The sequence below is a fragment of the Trichechus manatus genome, unplaced genomic scaffold (assembly GCF_000243295.1).
Source record: "Trichechus manatus latirostris isolate Lorelei unplaced genomic scaffold, TriManLat1.0 scaffold00208, whole genome shotgun sequence".
Taxonomy (NCBI): domain Eukaryota; kingdom Metazoa; phylum Chordata; class Mammalia; order Sirenia; family Trichechidae; genus Trichechus; species Trichechus manatus.
This window is the reverse complement of record NW_004444144.1, coordinates 1053660-1078259: the sequence shown is the minus strand read 5'-3', so window position 1 is coordinate 1078259 and position 24600 is coordinate 1053660. Positions and strand designations below refer to the sequence as shown.

General features: G+C 40.8%; 2 protein-coding genes across 5 annotated transcripts in view; one reads left to right on the top strand and one right to left on the bottom strand.

The window, feature by feature from the left end:
• POLR1A (RNA polymerase I subunit A) overlaps positions 1–1603 on the bottom strand; it is an 82155-nt gene extending 80552 nt beyond the window's left edge. The window contains exons 1-2 of the mRNA XM_004388235.2: positions 1196–1603; positions 152–356 (exon numbers count right to left, since the gene is read on the bottom strand). Coding sequence (XP_004388292.1) covers positions 152–356; positions 1196–1272 — 282 coding nt within the window. The 5' untranslated portion in view covers positions 1273–1603. The remainder of the gene's footprint in view (positions 1–151; positions 357–1195) is intronic.
• A 57-nt stretch (positions 1604–1660) lies between these two features.
• PTCD3 (pentatricopeptide repeat domain 3) overlaps positions 1661–24600 on the top strand; it is a 29466-nt gene continuing 6526 nt past the window's right edge. For 2 of the 4 annotated variants that reach the window (XM_012559055.2, XM_023742339.1), the window contains exons 1-16: positions 1661–1830; positions 3377–3429; positions 3541–3577; positions 7619–7664; positions 9529–9597; positions 10052–10156; positions 11281–11404; positions 15024–15139; positions 16937–17004; positions 18702–18789; positions 19136–19196; positions 19466–19551; positions 20267–20411; positions 21254–21304; positions 23201–23290; positions 23584–23612. In XM_012559055.2, the coding sequence (XP_012414509.2) occupies positions 1676–1830; positions 3377–3429; positions 3541–3577; positions 7619–7664; positions 9529–9597; positions 10052–10156; positions 11281–11404; positions 15024–15139; positions 16937–17004; positions 18702–18789; positions 19136–19196; positions 19466–19551; positions 20267–20411; positions 21254–21304; positions 23201–23290; positions 23584–23612 (1323 nt within the window). In that variant the 5' untranslated portion in view covers positions 1661–1675. Of the gene's footprint in view, positions 1831–2810; positions 3430–3540; positions 3578–7618; positions 7665–9528; positions 9598–10051; positions 10157–11280; positions 11405–15023; positions 15140–16936; positions 17005–18701; positions 18790–19135; positions 19197–19465; positions 19552–20266; positions 20412–21253; positions 21305–23200; positions 23291–23583; positions 23613–24600 lie in introns of those variants that run through there. The other 2 variants (XM_023742337.1, XM_023742338.1) reach the window with 2 other exon arrangements.

The following is a 24600-nucleotide window of genomic DNA, read 5'->3' as shown; positions in this document are numbered from 1 at the left end:
TTTTAAATCCCATACAAAATAATCCTTTAACTCAAAAGTGTTTGGAGATTAACTTTGTCAGACACATCTTGTGGGAAGAGAGGTGGCACTCACAAATCCTACCAGCATCCCTGAGACCCACACATGCAGGGCAGCTCAGGGCAGAACGTACATCGAAAAGGAGAGGGTTGTACACCGTGAGTGGGAGCTCGATGTGACCCAGATGACCACAGCAGTTGTTGAAGTCCTGCACGCAGGTGGAGCACACCTCTTTGGAATCTGCAGGGCCCAAAGCTAAGTCGTACAAGCCATTCACGGATGGGTTCCCCAGGCTGTCCAAGTACCGAGGGTTCGTAATGGATTTAACACTTAATTTCCTAAAGAGATTTAAAAAACAGAAACAAAGAAAAAGTAAGTTTACCAGCTTCCCTGACAGTTCTTTTACCACTTAAAAGATTAAATTAAGTAATTAATATGTTTCCTCAGACACACTGATAGCTCCAGAGGGCAAGATCTGTGTCTGCCTTGAGCAACACAGTAACCCAGCACTTAACGCAGAGCCTGCACATGGTAGTTACTCAATAAATATTTGCTAAATGAGTAAGAAAGTGACAAACTTAAAAAAAAAAAAAAAAAAACAGATTTAGTGCAAAATTTCCACTGACTATATAAGGTGAAAAGTGCTCTCTCGTTGACATATTGATTGATTTTTTTAATGAAAGGAGAATCTGAAGACAGTACGGTACTGGTAGAAAGTTTCGAGAAGAGTCTGTGGTCAAGATTGACAAATGCTACCGTGAATAAAATGATCACTAAAGAGTGCCCTACATTTAGTAACTAGGAGGGTCCTGAAGTATAATTATACACAACAGCACACTAATTATCGGTTTAATAAACCGTATAGAAAACAACATAATAGCTCCACAACCGCTTAGTTAACGAGACGGACAGATGGTCAACGCTGCAACCCAGAACCTCCTCAACTCTCACCAGCCCTCCCTCTCCCTCGACGCCAGAATCTGTTCCCCCAGCCCCACCGGCTTCTAGGGAAAGCACGCCGGCCCAGAAGCGTTCCCGGAACTACGGATCCCAACAGGCCATGCGCCAATCAACCACGGACTCAGAGGACAGGTTAGGCGCAAGACCTTCTGGGAACAGTAGTTTAGAATGCCGACCTCAAAAGACTGGCTGTGCACGCTTCCCACTAACTCCTTACTTGAGCTCTTCGGCCGAATACATCCCGAAAGAAATCCCCTGAAGTCGCCGCCAGGGCATGTTCTTGTAGCCCAACATCTTCCAGGTCAGCTACGAGTTTCGAGACCCAGACAGATGTTCCAAATCACCACCGGTAACCTCTTAGCCTTCAGCACGCAACCATGTGATTCAAACTACGCTTGCGCGGGAGAAACGCAAGCTGGAATGAGACTGACGTGGACGAGGCCATTTCCACTGTAGGGGGACAAGAATAATTTCACGACTCACTCTCTTATTTTGAAAACAAAGATATATAAAACATTAAAATAATCACTTTGGAAAATTTCTACAAGGCAATTGAAGCGTATTGAGCCCTTAGCTTCTGTAATAAAGTCTTTTAAGTCATAAGCCTGTAGCCTCCCGTTTCATGATTGATTTCGCTTGCTTCCGTCTCAGCCAGTAGCGGAGCTATTCCCCGCCTACCTGTTTCCCTGTCTCCGAGATGCGGAAAGTCGGGGGTGGGACTTCCCGAAGTGCTGAAAAAAAGAAGTCAAAGATGGCGGCGGTAGCGGCTGTTCGCTGGTTTAGTGGCCGCTGCAGGCCTTACCTGCCGACTGGTCGGGGGGCAGCTCCCGGTGGACGGGCCTCCAGTTGCAGGTAAGAGAAACCTGGAGGGTCCACGAAGAAGGCCCCAGGGTCAACTTAGTCCTATATTTTTCCCATTTCCCCGAGAGTACAATGGAAAAGGCTATGATGTAGTGAAATGCGCGTGTGCCTTGTCGGCGCCGCGTGCTGCAGAGCCCGCGTCCTTGAAATAGGGTTCAAGAGGCATTTATTCATTTGGGAGGTATTGGTTATCTGCAGTACCGTAGAGTTAGAATTGTTAGCAAAAGAAGGACCCTGCTTTTGTGGCACTTTCATGCTAGTGAGTGTGGCTATTAGCAACCCTACCCTACGTTTTAAAAAAGTTACCTGACTTTCTTCGTTTTCACCCAGTCAGGAGAACTCGGTAAGTTTTCCCCAATATAAACGGCAATTTCTGAGCGCCACTATTTCTCTGAATGTTGTGGGCATATTTGGTCAAAGAAATTAACAGTTTATCATAAAAGCAGGATCTGAGCACTTCCATTCCGATATTGGATTTTTGTGCTAATTACAGCTTGGAACGTATGTCACTTATTTATGTAATTTTTCTCACTCAGTGCAAACAGTGGCTTTTTGGAAATACGAGAAACAGTAGCTTGTAGTAAAAAGTTGAGAAAAACCTAATTTTAAATTCAGTGTTTGCTTTTTCCTTACTTGGATGGCAGCGGACAGATTTTCTCATCTGGAGAGGGAAACTAAGGAGCCCTCGTGGCGCCGTGGCTGAAGTGCTCGGCTGCTAACCAAAAAGTCGGCAGTTCAAACCCCCAGCCTATGGAGCAGTTCTACTCTGTCGTTACAGAGTCGCTGTGAGTTGGAGTCCGCTCGGTGGCAGTGGTTATGGCTTAGAGTGGGACTAATACTAAAAAAAAATCCAGACTCGTTCCTATGTGGTTGCAGACTCATAGTGACCCTACATGACAGAGCAGAACTGCCGCATAGAGTTTCCAAGGCTGTAAATCCATACAGAAGCAAACTGCCACATCTCTCTCCCACAGAGCAGCTGGTGGGATTGAACCTCTGACCTTTGGGTTAGCAGCCAAGCGTTTAACCACTGCACCACCAGGACTCCTTGAAACTAGTATAGCCATCCAAAAAACTGGATATTAAGTTAATTTGTATATGTAAATCACCTTCCCTCAACACCCCTCAAAGAAGAGAAAGTGTTGCATTTGGTACTGCAGAAGCTTTAATGTTGCTGTTCAGTCCCTCGTCCTCTTTTGCCCTCATATTTTTGCTCCTCCTCTTCTGGTTAGCGCCTAGTGTCGACATTTTTCTATCCATTCTTTCGCCTAACAGCAGCTGCTTTTCCTCAGCATTCACCCACAAGACAGTAGTGGTCTGTGTTCTGATGTCATGAGACACAAATGGTAAAATTTGAAAGAGTTGATCCCTTTCTGAAATGTCCCTAGCAGAGAGGTTTTCAGCATGCGTTGACGTAAATTACTCATATGGTTTGATCCATGGTATTGAAAAATTTTGACTTAAAATGCGTATAGGTGGAGGTGAACTGGGAATTTCATTAATGAACATTAGCTTTAGTGCTTTGGTTTTTTTGCAGGTTTTATTCTGGAAGTGCAGCCATCCCAGAGGTTGAAGGAGCTGATGTAACCAGTATGTAAAAATCCATTGAAATAATTCCATTTTTAGATGAATACATTGTATTTCTTTGTAGTAATTGCTTTGGGAAATTTTGATTCACTTTGTTTCATTTTTCCGATTAAGGTGTTGAAGAAGTGATCATTCCAAGAAAGAAAACTTGGTGAGTATTCGAATCTGTGCATTCAACAAATGGGGAGTGCTTACCTTGAGTGAAACATGATTTTAGGTGTTGGGGATGGGGATGTGGGAGTGAATAAGCCAGTCAAGGTCCCTCCCCCAAGGCACTAACGTTCTATTAGGAGGGGTTGGTCAGTAAACAAACGAATAGATAAGTCTTCTAGATGCCGAGAAGTGTCCTGAAGGAAGTGTGATGTGACTGGACATAGAGGGTTAGGTCAGGAGCCAGTGACATGAAGAGCAGTAGGAGAGCATTCTAGAAGAGGGAGCAGCTGAGGTGGGGAAAGCTTGATACTTTAAAGAATGGAAAGGAGGCGGGTAGAGAGTAGTAAGTGAAAAGGAATGTAATTAACTTAAAAACTAAAAAAATCGTCTATGTGGATTAATATTTACATGATAAGGGTTAGTCATGAGTACCACCGTTAGAATGATTTGTTTTCTTATGGAAGTTGTCTTTCACATGATTAGGAGACCGGACAAGTTTATTACACTTACAGTTGTTACTGAGGTCGAATAAATAGTGTGGACTGCAGACTTTTAGCTTTTTTATTCACTGGGTATATCCTTGAACAAATTGCCTTATCTCAGTTATTCAACGTTTGTTAAGTATGTAAGAATTAAAACTTCTCTACAACAGTGATTGTAGTAATATATTATCAAATGCATTTAAAGGCCCTTGCAAAAAGCCAGGTCTTTCTGAGTATGACCTGAAGACTCATTCATTAAGAAACAGACACAAAACTTAAATTATAAAAGTAGTGAGTAATTATTGCCAAAAGAAGGATAGGGCAGTAAATATAACATGCAAAAGGGAAACAAAGTTGCCAGCAATCCCATTACTCAGAGGCAAGTTGCTTAATTTTTATGTGCCATAGTAAAATGGGGGTAGTGGTAGTACCACCTCAAAAGGTTGAATGAACATATTGAACAGTGCCTGTCACATAATCAGATCTCAATAGATGATAGCTATTATCATTTTAGGATAATGCATTGGTGATGCAATGGTTAAGAGCTACAGCTGCTAACCAAAAGGTCGGCAGTTTAAGTCCACCAGCCACTCCTTGGAAACCCTATGGGGCAGTTCTACTTTGTCCTTTAGGGTCGCTATGAGTCAGAATCGACTCAACAGCAATGGGTATGGGTATTATCATTTAAAGCTTTGCTATAAACTTTATACTTCTGATGTTTTAAAAAGTATAATTTTTTTTTAGTACAAGTTACATACATATTTTGTTTAGTGGAATTATATGTACTGTTCTACCCTGATTTTGATTTTTAATGGCTACATGGTATTTCAGTATATGGATATATTCAGGTTCACACCTGTCTTTTCTGGCCTGAGAATCAACAATAGTTGGAATATACATTTCCATGAATGCAGCGTTTCCCTGAATGGCGTTCGTCTCCAGAGTACTTTATCATCCCATTATGCTTTTGTTCCTCAGGAACGGAATACAAAATAAAGAGCGTTTGGAATATGTGGTCTCAGATGGCTTATGATCTGGTTGGATCATGTGCTTATATAATCTTATATTCATGTCACATATATGCATAATAACCTTATACATGACTAGTGGGAGCCCAGGATATGATATAGTCTAGAACTGGATTGTGTAGTACAAAGCAAGAAGAGACATTCAGGTAGGAGAGGAGGGGTTGTATTCCACTCTTAAAGGTGGATTTTGTTGAAAATGTAGAAACTTATCTATGCCTTAAAAAAAACGAGTAAGATTATTTTACTGGCATCAGAATCACCTGGGGATTTTGTTAAAAATGCCTATACCTGCAGGCAATTCTTGTGAGCCCTGCAGTATGAGACCCACAAGTACAGAGAACAGTGAGGCAGGGTGGGGCATAATCAAGATAGAGCGGGTGGTGGGAGGAGGGCAAGCAGACCTGTGAAGAAAGTTGTTAGAATAGGGGAAACGAGGTAGTTGGTATACAACATGGGTCAGCACACTATGGCCTATTTTTGTACTGCCCATGAGCTAAAGTGGTTTTTACATTTTTGTGTAGTTAAAAATCAGACGAATAATATTTTGGACGTGTGAAAATTACATGAAATTCATATTTCAGGGTCAGTTTAACTTTTATTGGAATGCAGCTTCACTCGTTCATTTATGTATTGTGTGATGCCGCTTTTGTGCTACAACAGCGGAGCTGAGTCGTTTCGACAAGAGACCATAGGGATAGGGCCTACAGGCCTAAAATATTCACTGTTCAGTGACTGAAAAAATGGTGTCAGCCCCTAGATAGAACCACTGATTTCCCGGTTCAGGAATCTATATTTTTAGGCCTGGAGGAAGTTGTAGGACTACAGAGCCCTGTTGCGTTATTTTAGAGATGAAGTATATTTTAAGGCTGCGATTTCCGAGGTCACGCAGGTGCCATAGAAGACTTCATTTGATAAGTTATAGTGAGTCTACAGTATCGATGTGCTGTGGTATAGGCAGTGTTCTGAGCAGATTGATCTGAATTGTGTCGTAATTTAGGTAGGGCAGAGAGCCTGACTGATCAGTGCATAAATTGGGTTTGTAAAAGAAATGCAAATTAAAATTTATCAGATTGGCAAGGAGAGATGTGGAGAAATGGGTGCTTGAATGCGTTTGTTGGTGGGGCAGTAACTTGGAAAAACTAGAGGAGAATTTGACAGAATCAAAACTTAAAATGTGCGCACCTCACTGGTAAGCCACTCTAGGGGAACGTTTGTGTGCTGAAGAAAACACGGATGAAAGTGTTCTTTATAAGTTGGGAGTAGTAACAAGTTGAAACAGTCTAAATGTCTATCAATAAAGGAATGGGTAAATAAACAATGATTATGATACTATACAAGGAGTTGTGGTGGCACAATGGTTAAGTGCTCGGTTACTAACTAAAAGGTTGGTGGTTTGAACCCACCCAGCAGCTCTGCAGGGGAAAGACCTAGTGATCTGCTTCTGTAAAGATTACAGCCAAGAAAACCCTATATGGCAGTTCTACTCTGTCATATGGGGTTGCTACGAGTCAAAAATAGACTCAACAGCTCCTAACAACAACATCATATTATACAACATTTAAATGAGTTGATTAGATCTATGTGTTGGCAGTTCAAATCCACCAGCTGTTCCTTGAAAACTCTACGGGGCAGTTGTACTCTGTCCTGTAGGATCGCTTTGAGTTGGAGTCAGCTTGACAGCGATGGGTTTGGTTTATGTGTAGTAGCCTAGATAGTGCAATCACACTTAGATAAACAGGTACAGAATGATACTTTTCGTGTGGAGATAATGTGTGTACAAAAGTACTTTTAAAAACTGTGAAAGTATAAACACCAAATTCATGGAGGGGTCGGGGTGAGAAGGTGACACCAGGCACTTTAGGTTAACCTGTAATGTTCTAATTTATTTTTTTGAGGATAATGTGATTACAGTTAAAAATAACTTTTAGAATAGAGAGCTGGAGTCATCTGCCATAGTTTTTTTACTGGCATATAGTCATTTGTTCAGTAGGTTATGAAGTTGTGCTGACTTAACCACATTTAGTTAGGGAATGCTGAGAGATGAATGGGTCTTTGTCACTTGGCTGAAATTACATAAATTTGACTTCAAAAAAATGGATGGAAAACCCATTGGATATTTGATGTAGTAAAAAATTCCCTGTATGGTATTTTGTCTTTTTCAGGTGACATAATCCTATGAATATTATATGAAACTTTGTTTAGAAAAATAAGTTGGTTTATTAAATTTACTGTAATTATTTCTTTTCTGGAAATAAAACACATTAAATCTAGCATAGGAGTAAAAATACATTTGAAACCAGGGATGACAGGCGAAGTATGTTAGGAACGTGTACGAACCACCTTATGGTGAAAGACCTAGGCAGTTTTCTCATTTTCTGATCTGTTGCTACTCTAGTGATCTTGAGAGATAATCACTACCTCTAATTGAGACTTGTATTTTTTAATTGGCCATTCTGTTCTGAGAGTAGGATCATTTGGTCACTTCGTGAGGGTGAAAAGCTCTGGTTAATGTATGATTCTCATTCTTAGGGATAAAGTGGCGGTTCTTCAGGCACTTGCGTCCACAGTAAATAGGGTAAGTAGCTAGAGTACTGCCTGGTCCATGTTAGGTGCTCAGTAAATATCGTTGAATGCATGCATGCGGAAGACGCTGAACTAAGGCAGTGGCAGTTGGAGTAGAGAGAATGGAGTAGGTAGGGGAAGTATTAGGGACATAAAGCAACTTTTCCATTAAATGGCCCTATGTGACCTGTCCCCCATTACCTCTGACTGCATCTGCTGTGTCCCATCTGCTGTGTTAGAATCCACTTGACAGCAGCTGGTTTAGTCATGTAGGCACCTTCTGCGTAGCGCACGACGAAACTTCGCGCTCCCAGAAGGAAAGCAGGTGTTCAGCATAGACCACGTTGTGCGGTTCAGGCACAGTGAGGCACTCTTACATCAGTTCTGGACGTGGTGGTAACCCTCCCAAAATAGTTGAATGGGGCTAATGGGAGAGGGCCTTTGGGTTGAACTTCACAGTGGTCAGTGTCACGCACTGAAATGGATGGAGAAAATAAGAGGAAGGGTAGGTTTGTCAGGGAAGTTTGGTTTGGGACAAATTTAGTTTGAGATGCCTGCACTGCAGGGCCAGACTGGAGAAGCTTCTCTGAGACCATGGAGAATGTGGAGATCATTGAGGGAGGAAAATTGAGAGACAGACAGGAAGAACATGTCCAGTAAGTTAAAAGAAGCCCTAGCGTGTCACCACAACTGGAGTTTTTATTTAGATACCAAAACAGGTATCTAAGGGCGATGGAAAGAATAGAGCCAGAGATGTGCCACGGTTTCAGTGTAATCGGAGAGTAGTCTAGAGCTGCTGCCTCTGGCTGTCCTTTACAAGCCTGCGACATCTTGTAGAGAGTGGTATGTTGTTGGGTGCTGTCAAGTTGGGGTCATAGTGATGCCATGTGATAGAGCAGAACTGACCCCATAGAGTTTTCTTGGCTGTAATCTTTATGGAAGCAGATTGCCAGGCCTTTCTCCCACAGAGCCGCTGGGTAGGTTTGAACCGCCAACCTTTAGGTTAGCAGCCAAGCACTTAACTGAGGATGAAATGAGCCTCTGATGAGGAGTGTAGAGGGATAGGGCTTTGAAAGTGGCAGCAGGTAGTTAGGGGGAAAAAAAACCTCCAGACGCCAGGTGTGAGCAACCTTCCCTTGAGAACTGCAGGTAAGCTCTGCCGTCCGGAAAGTCCAGGTCAATAAGACAAGCTGGTAAGGACGGGTACAGTCAGAACAGATTAAAGGTTTTCTATGGAACAGAGGTTCCAGAAGGCCCAGAAAAGAGGATTCAGAGAGAGGAGAGGAATAGAGGAAGTAATTTTAGACAGTTTCACGTGGTACCTTTGGTGGTGCTGGAGAGTTGAGTTTGCTCAGGGTTGTACCTAGAAAATTTTCAGAAGTATAGAACATGGGGCAACAGGACACACAGAAGCTGCTGCTGTTCCCACCTCCTAAAAGGACCCAGTAGTGTCCTGGCCCATTTGGAGGAGGGATTGTTGGATGGAATTGAGCATGGTATGGATAGTGATCATGCTTTAAAGGAAAATCTAGTGCAGGAAATTTGTGTCAGGACTAGATAATTCAGAAGATCCTTACCTACAGTTTAAAAGTGCAGTAGTTCCCAGTGATAGCAAGACTCAACCCTTAGAAGCAGTCGGGTGGTTACGCCTTTGTTGACTAAGTTGTGCATAGTTACAGCCAAATCTTGCAGAACTGAGACTGCAGTATCAGTGTCTGTGTCCTCTCTGTGTGTGTGTGTGTACGCATACATACATATATAGTTCTACATGCATATTGCATAATTAAAACTTTTTTACAGAATTTTTGATCATCACCAAAACTCACAAGGTCCTTTTAATAAAAATCTAGCTAAAGAGACATCTTTCTTTTCCACAGGACCCCACAGCTGCCCCTTACGCATTTCAGGATGATCCTTACCTCATACCAGCATCCGTTATGGAATCTGTGAGTGTTTTCACGTAACTTTTCTAGTACTATGTTTTATCTTGCTGGTTTGGGTACAAGAATGCATATATAATTCAACTTAATTGTAAAATTTTTAAAAAGTTTCAGATGCTGATAAAATTGGTAAACTTTCTGAATCCCTCACTGCCTTTATCAAAAAATTGTACGGAGCTTGGCTGTGGAGAGGGTTGTTTTTGGTTTTGAATATTTAGGAGTCTTTCACACTGGAGTGACCTCTCAGTTTAAATTTATCATAAACCTCAAACTGTATAAGATATGATCTAAAATTGTTAATATCACAGTAGAAGAGGTGGATATAATATAATGTAGTTTAAGTTCTGATTGGCATTCTGTTTTGCGCAGGAGAATAATTCCTGCTTAGGGTAGAAGTTTGATCTTGAGAGCAAATTATATGTAAATACCAGTTTATAGCTAAATCTTTTTTCTTATATAGCGTTCATTTTTATTGGCAAAGAAATCTGGAGAGACTGCAGCAAAGTTTGTTATTAATTCACATCCCAAATATTTTCAGAGGGACATAGCTGAACCTCATATACCGGTAAGGAGAGCTAATTGCGATTTTCAGATAGTACTATATAAATGTAAATAAATCAAGCTTTCATGGCTAATATTTGAGTAACTGCTTGAATGCCCTCAGTACTTGAGTCAAAAGCCTTTTAATGTGTGGTGTTACCTGTTTATAATACTAACATTTTTTGGTTCCTTTTTATATATACTTGCTCCCCATTTTGATGTTTTCTCCCATTTGGCTTCTGTGACACCAGTCTATTGGATCTTTATAGCTATTCTTTTCAGTTTCCTTCACTAATTACTCTGTTCCTTAAGCATTGTGTCTTTGTCTATGGTTTCCTGCTTAGTCTCTTTTTCCTGTCTATACTTTTCTTGCTTCAACAACCTTATAGCCCATTTGGCATCCATGTATATCCAGCCTAGGTCCCTCTACTCTGAACTCCAGAATGTACCTCCAACCACGTCTTTGTTCTGTAGTACTTCAGGGAGTATTTATGCAGTGCCTGCTGTATGTTAGCCATTGTGCCTAGTGTTGTCAGTCCAGCGGGGAGCAAAACAGATGTGCCCGTGCCCCCCTGTGGTTATCAGTGGAAATGGGTACCCCAGACTTAGCATGTCCAAAACTATTCCCCTCCTCTCCAATCTCCCTGCTTCCCAAAACTCACTCACCCAAACACACCCCTCCTGTTTCTTATACAGTGACTCCTAGTGACAAATGAGGAAGCCAATCAGATTGTGTAGGTAAAGATACCGAAATCTTGGCTTAAAATAGTGGCAGTGGTGGAATGATCACATGTGAACTAATCCTTTCCCCTTTATGTTTCTGATTAACAGTTGGGTGCTTAGCTCAAGGTTTACTTTTGCTATAAAGCCTCGCATGGGTTCACTGTCTCCATGGTGGGCCCTTGAGCTAAGCACAGAGCTAAGTCCAGCACCCAGAAGGCTAGAAGATAGCCAAACAGTGTTCTTGTTTTGGAGACTGGAGAGACTTTTTTTTTTTTTAGTTAGGTTCCATACAAGAAGACATTCATAGTATCAGCTGCATAAAACATGAATTGGAAGTGTAGTTTTATTTTGATGTGTAGGTAAAAAAAAGTTTATCCTTTTATCTTCACCTGTTCATAGTAACTTTTTAGCTGTTTTGTTTTCTAGTGTTTAATGCCTGAGTACTTTGAACCTCAGATTGATGACATAAGCGAAGCCGCCTTGAAGGAACGAATTAAACTCAAAAAAGTCAAAGCTTCGGTGGATATGTTTGATCAGCTCTTGCAAGCAGGTAGCAAAGTTTAAAGTCACTCTACGAAAGTGGACTTAGAAGATGGGTCACAGTCATTTGATCAAGATAGTCTTGAATAAAACTTATAAGTACTACTGTATTTACTCTGTTAGATGGCTGTGTTGTTCATGAGTTTAATAAATATTTCAGGTTCTGCTTTAGCTTTGTTTTAAAATTACAGATGAGATAGAGTTATAGTTTTGTTAGTTTACTAGGCTCTTGTGCTGTACCACAGGTAGAGAAGTTATATAGCCATTCTTCCTCAGTTTCCAGTCTGTTTTTAACGTCATCTGGGTACATGTTGAATGTAAATTGTTCTGTACCCTTTTAAGTATGTTTGGAGGGCAGGGCCAGAACTGTAAGTTCAGCAGTCACATAAAACAAAGACATTTTAAAAGGAAAGAGCACTAAACTGTCAGACCAGGGGCTTGTATACTGGTGTCAGCTCTGACACTAACTTGCTCTCTGGCTTGAAGAAGTCACTTAATTCCCCAGAGCTTCTAGGTATAAAGTCCTTGACTCAAAGTTTGATCTGGGTGTAGGTCCAGCTAACATGGCTGATAAGCTCCCATGAGAGTGTGCCTGTAGTACCATGGAAGCATCCAGCATTATTTAAGGAAGAGTTTATGCAAGAGATGGAATTTGAGCCAAATCACTCAATACAGACTGGAACACAAAAAGAAACATTAGCAAAAAGCTGTGTTTGATTTGAGAATTTTGGTGTGCAGCCTTTTATGGCATTGGATCTACAAATGAATTGAAGACAGCAGATTATAATTTAAGTCTGCATTAAAATTCTTGGTTCTAAGGCCTGTTTTTTTCTAGTTTTACCTACTCTGTGTTGTAGGCACGTGCATTTATTCTGTAAACATTTTTTGAAGACTGTGTCAGGCCCACTTGACATTGTATTGTTTGTAGAATTTAATTATTGAGTTCATTCCCTGAAAATAATCATATACTTGGTCCTTAGAATGGCCTGTTTTGTTTCATTTTTTGGAGATCTCTCTCTCATTTATTTTTTTCTCCCAAATATAAATACAAGTATCATTTAATGCTCTTGCTTTTCCATTTGGATTACTCCCTTGAGTAATACAGAGCTGGTCTGGTAGTGGCAAATTCCCAGAGCTTCTGTTTGTTCGAGAATGTCTTGATTTCTCCCTTGTTTTTGAATGACAGCTTTGCTGGGTAAAGAATTCTGGGTTGGCAGTTGTCATTCAGTATTTTATATATGTTGCTCCATTGTCTTCTGGCCTCTAGAGTTTCTGGGGAGAAATTCACATTATATTGTACTTTTCTCTTGCTGCTTTCAGAATTCTCTCCTTGTCTTTGGTTTTCTATAATTTTATTAGGATATGGTGCGGAGTTGATCTTTTTGTGTCTGTTCTAATTGTGGTTTATATAGCTTCCTTTATTTGCAGGCTTGGTTATCTGTTCAGATCTAGGAAATTCTCTTTGACTGTCTCTTGGAAAATCATTTCTATACTTTATTGTTGTCATGGTGCTCTGGTATTCCAATAATTCTAATGTTAGTTTTCCTAATTGAGTCCCATATTTCCATTTGGGTTTTCTTGTTTTTCTGTATTCTTTTCTCTTGAGACTTGAGCAGTTATTTTGTCTTCTATTTCATTTATTCAATTTTCTGCCTCTTAGACTCTATGGTTGAGTCCTTCTCTTGCTTTTTGTAATTCAGTTGCTTTATTCTTCAGTTCCAGTAGTTCTCTTTGGTTTTTTGTTTTTTGTTTTTTGGATGTTTTCAGTTTCCTTTTTGAGTCTCTCATCTTATTCCTCTGTTTGTTTCCTGATATCCAGTAGTTGGTTTTCTGTTTGCTTTTTGCTTTCTTTAAACAGTTTAACACCTTAGTCTGAAAATTATCAATTCTTTGTGTTAATCTGGCCTCCATAGGAGAAATTTCCTCTTTATGTTTTGCTTTTCATTGGTCATTCCCTTGCGATTTTGTGTGTTTTACTATTTATTGTTGAACTTGAGCCATTTTGTCTTCTTTTTTTAACTTTAATTTTGTATTCTGATTTTTTGGGGAAGTTTTGTTTGGGCATCCTGGTGGCGCAGCGCCCAAGCACCCAGCTATCAGTTGAAAGGCCAGGGCCCACGCCCACCAGGCACTGCTTTGGAGACAGATGCAGCAACCCACCTCTGCAAAGACTCACAGCCCTGGGAACCCCATGGGGCAGCTCCATTCGAACCCACAGGGTTGGTATGAGTCAGAATTAACCCAGAGGCAGTGGACTTGGTATCTTCTCCTTAGAACCACTAGAGGGCACTCTTATCCTTGGGGTCCCCCCCCACCCCCCGCAGTGCTGGATGCTTGATCTCTGGAATTCAGTATGCATGCATGGGAACGGGTAGTGTTTAGCTGGTCATAGACTCTGATGTAAGCGATAGGGATCAACTTTCTAGAGGCAAAGGTCGGGGGTGATGTATGTCTTTCCCTCATGGGTGCCCCTGCACAGGCTCTCCTACAGTGTCTCGCTGTGCATGTTTTTCTGTCACCCATGAGTCTGAAGTATTCCCTCACTCTGCTGCCTTTTCAGTTCCTACCAGTCTTGCTGCCTATCCATCTTGGGCCTCAGCAAGATTCAACACCCCTCAATCGCAGTGTCAAGGCCTCCCTTAACTCCCTCCCGATTGCATGGCTCGTGGCATCCCACAGCCAACCTGTGCTGTCTTAAAAAATCGGGCATCAGCTTCCTCAGATTCGCCCCCTTTCTGTGTTCCCTGTTTGGAGTGTTGCCCAGCCCTGTCCCAATATGACTGTGAATGTGAGCGCTCCCGATGTTAGTGGGTAGCTTCTCCCACCTCTGGGCTCACTCTTACTCTCCAGCACCTCACCTGCTGCCTGAAGTTCTGGGATCTCAGCCTCTGCTTGTTTTTATTTGTTGTCCAGTGGGTCAGTCGCTGGCAGAATAAATGGGAGCGTCCACTCACTTTGCCGTCTTGCTCTGCCTCCTTTTTTAATTTCCTGATGGGCATTTTCGTTATCAGCGTAATATTTTATTTAGAAAGATGCAGTTACTCTTTTAAAATAGTAAATTATTTCATATCTTTTTTTCCTGTGCCCTTTTCTCCCTTCTTAATGAGTATCAAGATGGGAGCATAATGTTTGAGCAACAAGTTTTAAAAGGCTACTATCATTAGACACCTTAAACTAAAATTTCTGGGCAAGCATCTCAGTGGGGGGCCTGGGTCCAAGTAGAATCACTGTGCTTGTGTTTGTGTAAACAAAGCTGGGCTGAGGGGACTAAGTGGAAGTGGTTTGCAGTGTTCCGTTTGGGGATGGTCGGTGAGACCATGACACTGACAGTGTCTCTCGGGATGTGAGCACATAGAATCAGTGAGCTCAGGGTCCAGCTTTGTCATGTTTCTTAACTTCTGTCGGACTACATGGTTAGCAGGGACTCTGTCCCTATCTGCATCTCTTGGGTGTTCAAGTTGATGTTGAATGCATGCTTAGCGGTTGATAAAAATGATGGTTGATATTAACTGTATAGCCAACAAAGTCACAGCTCATAAAAAAGTGAAGAATTTTAACCTAATGTTTTTCTTTTAGATCTTGAGTGTGTCAAGATTCTTTTTTTCTTTTTTTTTTTCCTCCCTGCACAGGAACTGCTGTGTCTCTGGAAACAACCAATGGTCTCCTGGATTTATTGTGTTACTATGGTGACCAAGAGCCCCCCGCTGATTATCATTTTCAGCAAACTGAGAAGTCAAAAGAATTGGTAATGGCCTTCTAGAGTTCATGAAGATACTTTGGCATGGGTTTCTAAAGTTTCTTTTGGAAGTAATACCTTTCTCCAAATGAGGCTGGTTCTTCCTCGATATGTCAGGGTAGTAATGAGAGCCTCATACTGAGATGTGGTGCAGTAACCTTGATAAAAAGTGGTGTGCGCAGGAGGAAGAGAGAGTTAGACAGCTGCTTTAACCCTGCTTCCCTTTTTTAAAATATTCTGACCTTGCCTGTCACATGCAGGCAAAGCTTTGACCAGAAATGTTTGGCCGGGCCCCTCTGTTGTCACTTCAGTGGCAATATGATGTGTAATGAACAGAAAGGCTCCACGGCCCCCAGCCCTCTCAGAAGTTCATACACGCATGGACAGAGAGGCATGAGCACACTAGATGGGGTGCATAGAAGAATGTTTTGCCAAGGGCTGGCCTGCATGTCTTAACTTGGAGAGTTTTACTTCTAGAAATAGGTCCCAAAGAAACCTTTGGATCAGGTGAACAAAGATGTATATATAAGATATTTAAAATTGCATAAACGAATGTCAAGCAGAAAAGAAACAAAAGCAATCAGTGTCCAGTAGTAGGTAGATTAAATTATGATAGTGGAATGTTGGATAGTGATTGAGAATGCTAGTGTGGGTCTATTTGGTTATGGAAAAACTCATCATATATTAATAAAAACTCAACTGCCATGGAGTTGATTCCAAATTAGTAACCTTATAGGACAGAGCAGAATGCCCCATAGGGTTTACAAGACTGTAATCTTTACGGAAGCAGGCTGTCAACTTCTTTCTCCTGCAGAGCAGCTGGTGGGTTCAAACCACTGCCCTTTAGGTTAGCAGCTAAGCACTTAACCATTGTGCCGCCAGGGTTCCTCTGTATATTAATAAGTGGGGAAACAGGCTACATAACTATATGTATTCTTTTTCTATTTTTGTAAACATTGTTTTTATATGCATAAGAAAATCATGAAAATTTGAATGTGTCTCTCTGGGCGATAGGACTGGGGTGGATTTTTTGGCCTTTTCTAATTTGTCTCCACAAAATATGGATGATTTATATACAGTAATTAAGCCTTGTAAAGTGCATAGGCAGTGGGTTGCAGTCACACTCTACCATCCAGAGTACCTTCTGGAGGCCCTGGCCTGGCTCGTCCTCTGCCCCTCCAGTCCCACCTGGCCCGGTTTCTGGGGCAGCTACTGAACCAGCACCGAGCGATGCCAGTCAAGCCTGGCTCACTGTTCATCAGCCTCAGCCCAGAGCTTGATTTGTAAATGTAGGGCAAGATTTACTTCTTTTTTAAAAAAAAAGCAGATGTAGCTTGTATCGGGTCAGTGCTTAAAGACTTTGGGATTGATCAAGACGTGAAATCTCTACCCAGATAGGTTGTTTTGTCTTCCTTTCACCCTGATGATGAACAGTATCTTTGTATGGATCAATCCAGATGTCTTTCTAATATTTTCTGCCCCTGCGGAAACAGACTGTCATTTGATTTCCCAGTTTCCCTCTGGGCCAGGCAGACGGGGCACTGGCTTCATCTTGTCTCCGGGTCCTCGCTTGTTGCTGACGGGCCACCGTTGCTTTTCGTGTCAATTAGTGATTTACCCTGAAGGAATTAACATGTACAGGCATAAACATATATTGGCTTTCTCTCTGCCTCTGCTTCATCTGTTTTTCCCTTACTTTTTTAAAGTTCCCTTCACCTTCCTGATTTTGAGTAGTCTAACTGGGAGAATGCATCCTGTTGTTGTCTTAACTTTTGTTTTATCTCTGTTGATGACAATTTATTTCAGGAAGAGGCCACAGAGGAAGAGAATGAGAAATCTGGGAAGAGTGGTCATCAACATGGAAGTACTTGGAGGTATGTTGTTGTAGTTGTTGGGTGCCATCAAGTCAGTTCTGACTCACAGCATTCCCTATAGGACAGAGTAGAACTGTCCCCATAGGGTTTCCTTATGGGATCAAATCACCAGGTCTTTTCTCCCACGGAGGGGCTGGTGGGTTTGAACTGCCAACCTTTCTGTTAGCAGCCACGTGCTTAACCATTGTGCCACCAGGGTTCCTTACTCGGAGGTATGTTACACATATATAACAGCTGATATTATTATAGTTTCATACCGTGCATTGACTACTTCCCACCATCTCCCCCCCAGGAACCTACTCTGTGATCTAAAATAAAATAGTTCGTTTTCAGTGTGCAATGTTAATTTTAAAAATTTGTGTTCATAGTATTTGGACCTTTTTTATAAGGTGCAGCAGCACAAAAATCTGTTTCGAGGTTGATGTTTGTTTTATTTTTTCATTTGATTCTGTGTGACCTTCACACGGTGTGGTTCGTTTGATAGTTTCATCAGTAGTGCTACCTTGCAACATATACCTCTAAGTCACTTTTTATTCTGAAAGATTTGGTACATTTTGTTTCATAAAAATACACATACACTAAAACTCAAACCTACTGCTATCAAGTTGATTCTGACTCATAGCAACTCTGTACAGCAAAACAGAACTGCCCCATAGTGTTTCCAAGAAGTGACTGGTGGATTTGAACTGCCGACCTTTTTGGTTAGCAGCCGAGCTCTTAACCACTGCACCACCAAGGCTCCATACATACACTAGAATGTGGTGCTAAGTTAACATTGCTGTCCAGCAAGCAAAAATATTCAGTTTCAAACGACAAGTAATATAACATTTAGCTACATGTGAGAATTTAAATTAACTGAAGTTACTTTTGAGGTAAAAACTCGTTGTCGGCAAGTTGATTCCAACTCACAGCAACCCTATAGGACAGAGAACTGCCCCATAGGGTTTCCAAGGAGTGGCTGGTGAATTCGAACTGCTGACCTTTGGTTAACGGCCAAAAAATTTTAAGGTAGAAGTATCTAAATTAAAGATACTTGTGGTTAAAATCTGGAGAAAGAAAGTTACCGTTTATGTCAAATCTTTTTTGAAGTGATGAATTTAATAGAATCAAAGATAAAATTTCTTAGGGTAGATTTTAGTAATTTTGCATAGTGATTAAGAGCATGGACTTTGGAATACGGTCTTGGCTCAAATCCTGGTTCTGTGTGAAAAGCACCTGGTTCTGTGTGAAAGCACAAGGTACAGAATAGTTTGTATAATGTACCATTTTTTTGTTTTGTTTTTTTTAAGAGAATAAATATATATATGCTACAGTATGGCAAAATCTATTTGTAGATATTTGTCTCTAGGGAGTTGTATTTGAGAGTTGAAGGAAGATGGGGAAATTTGACTGTATAACTTGTACAGTTTGGTTTTTGTTTTTTAATACCATGAGTATATATAACTTTTTCATAAAAATTTCCCCTATAATCCTGATTCTGCCATTTTACTGTGTAGCCTTGGGCGACTTACGGTCTCTTGAGCATGGGTTTTGTCTCATTTCCAGAATTATGATAACAATATCTTCCTCTCTGGGTTGTGAGAATTAAATGGGAAATATGCAGATAGTGCTTGACACAGTGCCTGGAACATTGTAAACTCCCAATACATGATAGCAGCTATTATTAACTTTTCCTGTTTCGCCTGGTTCACATCTAGAGGAAAGAACAACGTGGAGAGGATCTTTGCTCTAATGCCAGAGAAAAATGCACGTTCCTACTGCACAGTGATCCGGGGAATGGTGAAGGTACAGTTGTTTATATTTGCAATCCTGCATTTCCACTACAGCAGACATTTTGGGCTGGATAATTCGTTCTTGTGGGGGCTGTCCTGAACGTGTAGGATGTTGAGTTGCTCCCTGGCCTCTGCCCACTGGATCCCAGTAGTACCCTCACCTTTGCAGTCGTGACAACCAAAAATGTCCCAGGAAGGCCAAACTGCCCCAGTAGAGAACCACTGCCTGAGAGTATAAGCTTCATGAGAATAAGGACCTTGTCTGTTTGTTTACTTCTGTATTCCCAAACTCTAGAACAGTGAATGTGCAAATATGTCTCAAATGAATGCATTTAGTTTTTACACTATCTCTCTTCCAGCACCGAGCAAATGAGCAGGCATTAAACTTGTACACTGAATTGTTGAACAACAGACTCACTGGTGAGTATGTTCTGGGAACTCCTTTCCCTTCTTCTCTCTGTTTTTCTTCTTTCAGTAATCCTTGTGAGATCGTTTGGCGCTTACCTTGATCAATGGCCCATTTTCCTCTTCGTGTGGCATTGCTGATTGATGCAGGAGGAGAGAGCCAAAGAGCAGAGTGACTTTCCAGTGTTGTGGGCACGTGGCAGGGCCACCTTTCCTTAAATTGAGCCACTTAGTAGTTAATCTTCAACCCCAAATTGTGCTGAAGTAGTTTTCTTCTTTTACAGCTGATGTATACACCTTCAATGCTTTGATTGAAGCAACAGCATTGACAGGGAATGACAAATTTGAGGAGAAATGGAATAAAATACAGGTAAGGAGGAACTCTCATTTTGTCTTCTAATAGGCCTTAAATACGTTTTACTATAAAGAAATAACATGGGCGAGAGACAGTGGTGTTCATTTGGTACCTACATGGCAGTCACTGTGCTGGGCACTCAGAGAGGTTACCTGTTATACCGCCCTTCCAGTAAGTTGTAAGTTAAGTAGCTGTGTCCGACCTGTGGGAAGAACAAGTTACTTGACCCAGAGCATACACCTAGAATTCACAAAGAGCTGAGTTGCCGTATTCACTTATTTTTCATTATAGTTTTTTAATCACAAAAGTAGCACGTTTATTGTAAAATTGTTATCGGATAAGTTCAAAAAATGAAAACCACTGGATTGATTGTTGTGTGATAACTTAGGAGCAGAAGCATGTTTTTATACTAGGCATTTAAAATAGCAAAAGCACAAAATCCATTCTGGTGTTTTCTTGTACTTGAGTCTTTCCTGGAAGACTCACTAGACAGAGGCTTAAAGACAGTTGGACACCTTGACCAGGTGGGGTGGGGTCGCTGAGGGGGGTGCTTCTCTAAAAGGTTTTCCCAGCAAGGTCACTGGTCCTGCTAATTAATCAGTAATTCTTAAATCAGGCTTATCTTCATTATCCTGCTTTAGATATAGCCTGAATGCCAAATTCTTCTTTTTTTTTTTAAAGTATGAATCTACCCAGGCGTAAAAAATGCTTCCTGCTTTTGATTCATTAGGAGCTGTTGAAACATATGGTTGCACAGAAGGTGAAACCAAATCTCCAGACTTTCAATACCATTCTGAAATGTCTCCGAAGATTTCATATAATTGGAAGAGTGCCAGCCTTACACACCTTGCGTGAAATGAAAGCCATCGGGATAGGTAAGGGTGTGTCTAACGGCCCCTCCCTGAGGACGTGTGCTGTTTAGGTGTTTCACATTCAGATAATCGGAAACAGTGCTGTAAACTCTTGTGTTGCTATTCGGTATAAAATGTTAGGAATTTTGTTTTCACCATTTGGCACACTTAATTACATGTGCTTACTATGTCAGGAGCCCCTTTGTAGTCTTCACACTCTTAATAGTAAATTACATTGTTTTTTCAGTATGTTATGTACTTTTTTATGAATCTGTTAATTCTGGGAAGATTGTTTCATTTGAGTAAGCTAGTTTTAAATTCCATGACATTTTCTAGCATATTGAGGTCTTTGAACCCAGACTACTAGCATGTTGTATATTTTTTAGTAATTACTTAATTGAATGTTTTCGAAATCAGTTCAATATGCTTTAGTGTTATTAAATGAAGAATCATACTGTAAGTACTTTAGCTATAACATTTTTGTAGTAGGCATTTAACCCAAAACCAAACCAAACCCACTGCTGTCGAGTCAATTCTGGCACATAACAACCCTATAGGACAAAATAGAACTGCCCCACAGGGTTTCCAAGGGGCAGCTGGTGGATTCGAACTGCTGACCTCTTGGTTAGAGCCAAGCTCTTAACCACAGCACTACCAGGGCTCCAGTAGGCATTTGGACTTTTTAAAATAATGTAGTCTTTACAACTCTTTTAACCTTTATCTGTCTATGTTAAAAGAAATAGAAATGAGTTTTGATTAAATACCAACGTCAGTGTTTTCAGTTCAGTGTACCTTAAGATATATTTTAGACAGCTTTGTTTTGACTTACTGTATTTCTTATTTTTCTCTCCACTTCGTAATTCAAGAACCCTCGCTTGCAACATATCACTATCTTATTCAACTGTTTTATCCCACTGGTATGTATTACCTTATGTTACATTAATTTATGTAGAAAATTGACCAATTCCCTTTAGTTTACATGATTGTTACAGGTTACCTTTTTGGAGTTCTTGGAGAATAGAGTTCATGAATTAACACCTACAGCCTGGGAAAAAAGTTATTCTGAAGGTCATGACCTTGTTAGTGATGTACAATTTGAGCTGGAGGGGAAGGAGTTACAAAAAGCAGTGCTGGTATACAAATAGAAATGGTCAGAAAATATCTAGTTCGGAGAGCCTCGTGCTCTCCAGAGCTGTGCTGGCCAGTAGACTAGCTACTAGCCACGTGTGGCTGTTTAACTTCATTAAAATGAAATAAAAATCCTTTTGTTGAATTAGTTCTCAGTGCTGGTGGCTAGCCTGTTCAGTGATGCAGATGTGGAACATTTTTCCATCATGGCAGTGAGTTCCGTTGGACATTGCTGCTCCAGATTAACATTACACGTACTTTGAAGCCTTTTGGGAGAGCGTTGAGGCTCCATTTGTCGTCATCTTTTAGGTCAGTCAGGAAAATTGTAGATGGAGTTGTGTCTGTCGAATGGGCTTTGAAGCGAGGCACACCTGAGTTGTAACTGCAACTCTAACATTTACCAGCTGTGTCAAATGGAAATGGCTTCCTACCTAAGTAATAAAATTAGGGCTGTAGTGATGAAATTAATTACTCACGGTGCCTTGTGCCTACTTGGAAGGCACAGAGCAGGCAGTCACAGTCTGTTTGGTCTTACCGGTTTGCTCCTAACCTGAGAAAGAACCCTAGGTTCAGAAATGACAGTGCTAGTAATTCTTTCCTGCAATAGACTTTATAAACAACAGAGGAGTTTTGTTCTTTCTGAGCTGGAGAACTGATTTTACAAAATCTACATCCTCACCTATTAGGGAAGTTTTTTATCTGCTGGGGAAAAAAATACAGGTAACTGACTTTATCTTGGAAACAGGCAAACAGTTTTCCACGGCAATTGACTGCTACAAAATATTCCTTAGCCTTGGTGAGATTGTGGGGGAACTAGTGCTTCTGACCCCAGAGCCTGTTCCTTTCCTCTGGACCATACTGCATCCCTTTTGTTGAGTTGCCAACCAGAGTCAGTGGTGCTTAGGTCTCAGAAGAGGCAGCCATGGTCATGTTTGGAGAGGAGGGGCAAGTCGGTTTGTCTTCAGTGTAAAGATAGGCTGCAAAATAAGACCCAATAATAATTCCTAGGAGTTGACCCCAAGGAGAGCCCCTAAAATAATGAAAACAGTATGTTTAAGTAAAATATTAAATATTTAATAAAGTAACTAGGAATACTAGCAAATGGAAACATGATTAAGGAAATTATAAAAGCACATCTGTGCTTTCATTAGAGCTATATTATCACCTGGATGAGGGCACACTAGATAAATAATGGGATTTTACTAGGGATCTTGTAAATGAATTTTCTCATCTATTAGTACTTAGCTCGTGTGATTTTAAAGGACCGCCCACATTTATTAATTCTACAGTTTTTTTTCTTGGCCTTCTCACCTTGATTGTATTTCAGAGAAACGTGTTTATTTTTGAGGTATGTAGGTTTTCGGGGGGTGCATGTTTGCCTCTCACCTCAGTGAAAGTCAGGCTCACCTCAGTGAAAGTCAGGCTTCTTATGAAGAGACTAAGAGGGAACAGAGGAGCCTCTGGTTGGAACAGGTGGACAGAGACCTGATTGTCCCCAATCTAGCGGAGCCCTGTACTCTGCAGGGTGCATTTATCCCTCAGCGAGCATCTGCCCCTGCCCAGCCCTCTGCCAGGCTGTGGGCAGGAGGTGGAGGGAAGGAACGTGCGCCTCTGCACTGGGTGGTGGGGCTTTGGTGGTGGTCCAGGAGGTGGACTCAGAACCCATCTGCGTTCTGCCTCTGCAGAAAGCTCTTCAAAAATGTCATCCCTCATCATCTATGACATAATGAATGAATTGACGGGGAAGAAATTTTCTGCAAAGGACCTGGAAGACGGTATGTACGGAAATTGCTCCCTCATCTGAAGCCTTTTCTTCTGAGTGCCAGTTAATTAGAGACCTTGCATATTTGGGAGATGAGGACAGGGTTTAGTAATATTTAGGGTGATTATTCTGAGAAAACCAGAATGTCTGGCAATTTGCTGTAGACTTCCTCTCCTCTTGGGTTTTTATTCTTTTAGCTTTATCTTATGTTACCAGTTACATTGCCAGGACTTTTATTAATGTTTCTGACGTAGAAAATTTATTATGTCCATTGTAACCAAGGCTTTCATGAACTTTGATTTTCAGATATGTTTTTTCAGTCAGCCATGAGAGTTGTAAGTATCATTTCTTGTTTAGTTATTGTCCCCTTTTTAAAAGAAGGTTCCTGTCCATTTCCTAACTTGATCTGTAATTGGACCTCAGCTTACTCAGCAGCCTGGCTTCTCACCCTGGGCCTTTCACTGCCTCACTTTTACTTCTGTTCGTGTCTTTTTCATTTTCTTCTCTTTCTCTAAAGTCTGTAGTTTTTAATCACCTAACATTGTTACCTTGTGTTTATTGTACAAATTGCCTTTTTCCGCATCTCTGTTCAGATAAGGTTTCTGAGTATTTCATTTTTGCCTGTTAGTAAGTTTTTAAGTTGATGACTACTTTTATTTAGGTTTTTTTTTCTTTTCATTTAATCATGCTCACCATAGGAGCAAGTTCAGGTAGTTTCTGAATGAATGAAGTGCATCCTATTCTCTAAAGATAATTGATTTACAGTTTAGTGTGTGTCTTTCCAGATTTTTTCCTTTGTGTTCAAACATGTACACCCAGATAAACTTCCATGGGGTTTTGTTTTTTTACAGCAATACAGTATTTCATAGAAAAGACTGTAATTTACATCAACAAGTAATAAATTGAATCAGCATAAATTTTTTTTTTTTTATTGTACTTCAGGTGAAGGCTTACAGAACAGATAGTTTCTCATGAAACAGTAGTACACATATTGTTTTATGACATTGGTTAAGAACCCCACAACATGTCAGCCCTCTAACTTTTCAGTCTGTTTTTTTTTTTTTTTTTTGGTGAAAATACGCATAGCCAAAGATACACCATTTCAAACATTTCTACATGCACAGTTCAGTGACATTGACTACGCTCTTCCAATTGTGCTGCTATTCTCACTTAAGATGAAGGCTTACAGAACAAAATAGTTTCTCATTTAACAGTTACTACACATGTTGCCCTATGACAATGGTTAACAATCTCACAACACATCAACAATATCCTTACTCAACCTTGGGTTCCCTATCACCAGCTTCCTTGTCCCCTTCTGCC